The sequence below is a fragment of the Sinocyclocheilus rhinocerous genome, unplaced genomic scaffold, assembly GCF_001515625.1.
Source record: "Sinocyclocheilus rhinocerous isolate Xijiao unplaced genomic scaffold, SAMN03320098_v1.1 scaffold349, whole genome shotgun sequence".
Lineage (NCBI taxonomy): Eukaryota > Metazoa > Chordata > Actinopteri > Cypriniformes > Cyprinidae > Sinocyclocheilus > Sinocyclocheilus rhinocerous.
In genome coordinates, this window is record NW_015637137.1 from 152,582 (window position 1) to 158,099 (window position 5,518).

Here is a 5,518-nt window from a genome sequence, read left to right on the forward strand (position 1 = left end):
AAAAAAACATCAGCCTTTATAGACATAGCGTTTGAGTAAAGAAAACGATGTACTTATTCAAACATCAGTTCTTTATTTACCCTTGCATAGCGAACAAGTGGATATCTGTCTCCAGTTTGTGCGCGACCCTTCATTCTTAATGGAGGCGGGGTGAAGATATGAAGTTTCGCTGACAGTTTGAGGATCCATCCAATGGCTTTACCAGGTTTAGTCACAAGCTCTTTTGAATACTTTTCATTGGTTAAATATTTGTAAAATAGTGACGGGAAGTCCGGTTCTTTTCCGCGAACCGGTTCTTTCGGACAGTTCGTTTCAATAAACCGGTTCAAAAAACCGGTTCATCTGTTAAAAACCCTCAAACAGACATAAGGAAGACCAATAGGATTGATTTAAAATAATAATAACAAAATGTAATAGAGATATGAAGCTTGGATAATTTTCCACGGCACACCTGACTAGGGTATGGCGACTGCCATACTCTGCCATACGGAAACGCTGCCCCTGTGTCATCACCACCTCGAAATAAATCTTGAGATAGTCTTCCCAAGTAATGCAGCAGGAACCATTTTGAGGCTGATTTTGAAGGAGCCTTTGAAATAGGACAGCCGTCATTGCGCCACTGCATTCAGTCTTGGACTGCAACCTTCAAAGGATGCAGCCCCAAAATTGGGACATAACTATTGTCTAGTTTAAATACAGTATTTAGAACATGTTATTTATAAAAATTCAGATTAACTGAATTCTGGAGAACAAAATGTTTTGCCTATTGTCCTCTATTCATTAGTACTTTGCAAATGAGGTTTCTATTACCCTCAGCCTCAGATGTTATGGTCTTCATATGAATTGAGTCATGAAATCACTACATCTGCTAATCTGAGCCCATTCATTGTGTGGTTAAATGAGTCATGTTTATCAGTATTCATATCCTTTTTGTATATGCTTAAGCAAGTCTGTGCAAGTGTGTCAGAGTCACAATACATGTTACATCCACTTCAAACTATCATTAGATTAACAATACAGTCAGGATGTAATACAATCATAGAAAACAAACAGGAAAAAAACACTCTTATTTTTATTCAATGTGCATTCATTCCTCTCTCTATTTTGATTAGCTTACCCTAAAGAAATTGCATAATCATAATCACATAGTAAAAAAATAAATGACACATCATCTACGGGACATACTGTAGGTTCTGTGGTATGTACATTGCCTTAGAGCATTAGAGTGATTTACAAGTCAGGCAATAGTCTCCAGGTTTCACAGCGAATGTTAGGTTCTAGGGGTTTTAATAGTAATCATAATTGACATTAGCCCCGTGTCTGTAGGAACTGGGGTCCTGTTGGCTCATAGGTGCATTCTCATCATGATGATGCTGCCGGCCCTGGTCATTTGATCTGGCCTGGTCCATCCAATAGGAGAGATCAGTCTCCAGTCTCTGGAAATACATAATGGTGAAATGAGACAACGGATCATGTCAGGAGTTCAGTTTCAGTCTCAGGGGGAAAAATGGACAGGTTTTGATGAAAGAAATTGAAAATAAACAAATAACCAAAATGAGAGTGTTAAAGTGATAGTTCACCTAAAAATGAGAATTCATTTTTCATTCTTTCATCATTTACTCATCAAACCCAAATGAAGAAATGTAAGTACTGGTAATTACTGTATATGTACTATAATATACTGTATGTAATGTAACTGGTAATTTATTTTTCCATTCATTTGCAAAGAATATGGACTGAAGCTTCAAATAGAACGTCTCGGGTTACTTATGTAACCATGGTTCCCTGAGGGGAACGAGACACTGCGTCCTCTAGGGGTCGCTATGGGGAACGCCTCGTCGTGACCCGTGTCTGAAGCCTACATTGAAAAAACACCAACTTGTTTGGCCGGCGACAGCCATGACGTCACTACCGGCGCGATGAATAATGAATTGAATTTAAATATTTTAAAATATAAATTATTTTTCTTTCTTTTTTTATCAAGCTGAAACCATGAGTCACTGTTACACATGCATTGAAACACTTTAAAGCTGAGTTAAAAGTCTCACATCTTACACAGTTTCAGGCCTTTACGTTTTATGTCATAAAATCCTATTTACAAGGCTTGTAAGTTCCCCCATTAACTAATGAAGCGACTTTGTAATGTGGTGTCTGAAAGCCCAACAATGGTAGAGAAATCTTTAACTGACATACCTGAGGGTGAGCAGAGAGACAGGATGCTTATGAGAAGGATGGCTTGAACACAGAGGCTGTGGAGTGACAAATCTGGACAGGTAATAAATACATCACAATAAAGCACAAGTAATCCACACGACTCCAGACCATCAATTAACGGCTTGGGAAGTGAAAAGTTGTTTATGTTTATAAGAAACAAATCCATAATTAAGCCATGTTAACTTTACACCTTCGCTTCTAGCCAAAATATCAGCTAATAATCTATAATAATGCTTCCTCCAGTGAAAAAGTCCACCACCTGTTGTCCTCTCACATCAAAATCCACAGATATATGGATGGATGCGTTTATTATAAACACACAGCTTTTCACTTCACAAGATGTTAACTAATAGATTGTTAATTGATACATTTTCAGGCTTTTTTAACTATTGTAAATGGACTGAACTTTATTGTAAAATGTTACCAACAAAATCAAATAATATCCAAACAAACCAAATAAAGTTAAAATTAAAAAGAGAATCACTGAAACATTTGCTTTTATGATATGTGTTTATATTTCTTTGTATTTTCTAAAAGCTTCCAAACATGATAGTGTGATTTTGTTACAGTCAAACCGTGTTCCTGCATGTACTGTACTTGTCCCGAGGGGGATGACCCTCATTCAGAGGTCTTTTCTGCACCTGGACTGCATTCCCACTGATAACAGCACACCTGCGTGCTCAGTTGTGCTGCTCAACAATAGTTATATGGCCTTCTACCATACCTGTGTGTAGCATACATTTATATTTTATTTATTTTGTAGCAAGTACAAATCCAGAGTATGCATTTATTTTAAAGAAGAATCAGGAGCAAGTATTTTGTCTATAAAAGAGTTTGTGAGCAAGATACTTTTACTGGATTTTGGATGCCATTACATAAGGGGTTTTATGTAATGGCATAACCCCCCCCCCCAAAACAAATAAAATGAACTTTTCTCAGGGTATCTTGCCCTGGCTCAAATCAAGTTACGCTAAATAATAAAGACTGTTTGTCTTCTTTTCCAAGAGATGTGCCATAATGAAAGGGGCAAATGGTCTCCACAACACAGACTCCAACTCAGACGGCATTATTCTTCTGGAGCAGGAGGGTCGTAACCCAGGCGGCTGGCGGAAGGGAAGTGAGCCCAGAAGGTTCTGGCCAATTCCTCAATCTTGTCATAGCCAGCGTGAGAACGCAACTCTTCAATCCAGGCGAAAAAGTCTGAAGATGTCAGCGCCCAGTTAGGCACACTCCTTTTTTCCCTTGATTCAGCTATAAGCCAAGCAGAAAGGCAAAAAAGAGGTCAACACGAGAGATCCGAGAACAGATCCTTATACAGAAAATCAATGTTCAGTTCTAAATCATACAGTTTAGCATCAGGTACAATGGGTAAAAAGGTCTTCCAAATTTAAAAAAAGTAACTAATTAGAATTCTTAGAATTATCACACATAAAAAAAATAATTTAATATTTTTTTTCTTAAAAGAAATAACTTTTAGATTTTTAGTTTTGTTTAATATGATTAAATCGTTAGACTCAGCAACTATGGAATAAAAAGAGATTATATAACTAATAATCCCCCCCCCCCATCATCATATTTTAGACAATTGTAGAACCCCATTGCACAAGTGAAACCATTTATAAAGAGAATTTAAAACTCACCTTGGTTTTCCACTGCCTCTGTAAGGAAAATAAATAGAAGGACATTTAATATATAATTGAATAAATATAAAAATCTAGCGTAGCGTTAGTTCTGGCAGGTTACATTAGTCAAGCTCGCATTGATTTAATGCCAAGGATATCACATTATTCATAAGCTTCCATTCATCTGTTATCCTTGTACATTACAGATTCTGTATTCGCAGTGGCTGACTGTTAAACTTGCGCATGCACACACAGATGTGTGCGCGCACACACACAGGTTTAAAAAAAGCAGAGCTGTCTGTTTCTGTAAGCAGTCCCGTGTTTGAGAGGAACAGTTGATCTATTGTCTGTTCTCAATGTTCTGCCAGTTTTCTTTCAGAAGTTTCAGCATGTTTGACAAAGCCAGAACATTTCAGCTAAAAAGTGCCTTAAATCTGGTAGCCTTTAGCTGTTTTTACATTATTTCTGCCATCTTTGCAATTCTTATCTAGTTCACAAGAGCTATAAGAAGAATCCTTGAACTGAATGTAACAGCTCTTCAGAGTGAAAACAAAATTTCAGTAACACTTTCTATGAAGCCTGTTTATAATGCATTATAAGAGTATTTTAATGCATTATAATGCATGCATAATGCCTTACAAAAACTTATATTGTATCATCTCATGATAAATTATAGCAACACTTACCAGTATCCCACCTCAACAGTAGCAAAAGTTTAATCACAAACACAGTAAGTACCTAACAATTCATTATTTTTGACACAAATACATAAAGACACCATAGCTACTTAATATAAAGTGTGGCTGAATTATTTTATTGTAATATCAACAAAACCATATTGCGTTGTTTAGATGCAAAAGGGTTGTCAGTAATCTTAAACTAGCTCAAACTGAAATTAATATTAGCCTTATAGAAAACACTCAAATATGAACAACCATCTTGTGCAGATCTTTAACAAGATCAAGTTATGAGAAAACACCAAGATATGAGAATTACATTATAATGTCTTAAGAATACCCATAAAATACATTATAAATGCAGGCTTCACAGAAATTATTACCAAAATATCAGTGCACACTGAAACATACAGTGTGAGTAATGGTGAAGATGTATAAAAAATGTCAAAAGAAATTTGCATACACTATTATTCAAACGTTTGGGGTCAATTAGAATTTTTAAGAAAATAAATATAAACTTTTATTCAGCAAGAATGCATTAAATTGATCAAAAGTGACAATAAAGACTTTTACATTGCTAGAAAAAATTATTTATAAAATAAATGTTATTTTGAACTTTCTATTTATCCGCGAATGCTGAAAAATTAGTGTCATACTTTCCTCAAAAATATTAAGCAGTTTTAAAAATATGAACTATTTCAACATTGATAATAGTAAGAAATGTTTCTTGAACACCAAATCAACCCATTACAATTATTTCTGAATGACCAAGTGACACTGAAGACTGGAGTAATGGCTGATGAAAATTGAGCTATATAAATTGTAACATTTCACAGTATTGCTGTTTCACTTAAATAAAAAAGTCACACTGACCCCAAACTTTAAAAGGTGATGTATACATCCCCAAATTGTATATGTAGCTTTTCCCCAGCTTTTCTTACCTGAGAGACAGAGCAGTCCAAGCCAAACCAAACACAGGAAGAGTGAGAAACACAGACGAAACAT

At 35.6% G+C, this 5,518-nt stretch overlaps 2 protein-coding genes across 2 annotated transcripts; both read right to left on the reverse strand.

The window, feature by feature from the left end:
* Positions 1 to 1,207: 1,207 nt before the first annotated feature.
* Positions 1,208 to 2,836, reverse strand: LOC107748565 (augurin-B-like). The gene is made up of 3 exons (XM_016563413.1): positions 2,812 to 2,836; positions 2,165 to 2,265; positions 1,208 to 1,436 (listed from the first exon to the last, which is right to left on the reverse strand). Exons 1-3 carry the CDS (start codon positions 2,834 to 2,836, stop codon positions 1,287 to 1,289), a joined length of 276 nt encoding a protein of 91 aa, XP_016418899.1. The 3' UTR covers positions 1,208 to 1,286.
* A 444-nt stretch (positions 2,837 to 3,280) lies between these two features.
* On the reverse strand, positions 3,281 to 5,518 carry otos2 (otospiralin 2). Its single transcript, XM_016563433.1, has 3 exons — positions 5,455 to 5,518; positions 3,855 to 3,872; positions 3,281 to 3,465 (listed from the first exon to the last, which is right to left on the reverse strand). The coding sequence occupies exons 1-3, from the start codon at positions 5,516 to 5,518 to the stop codon at positions 3,281 to 3,283; spliced, it is 267 nt and encodes an 88-aa protein (XP_016418919.1).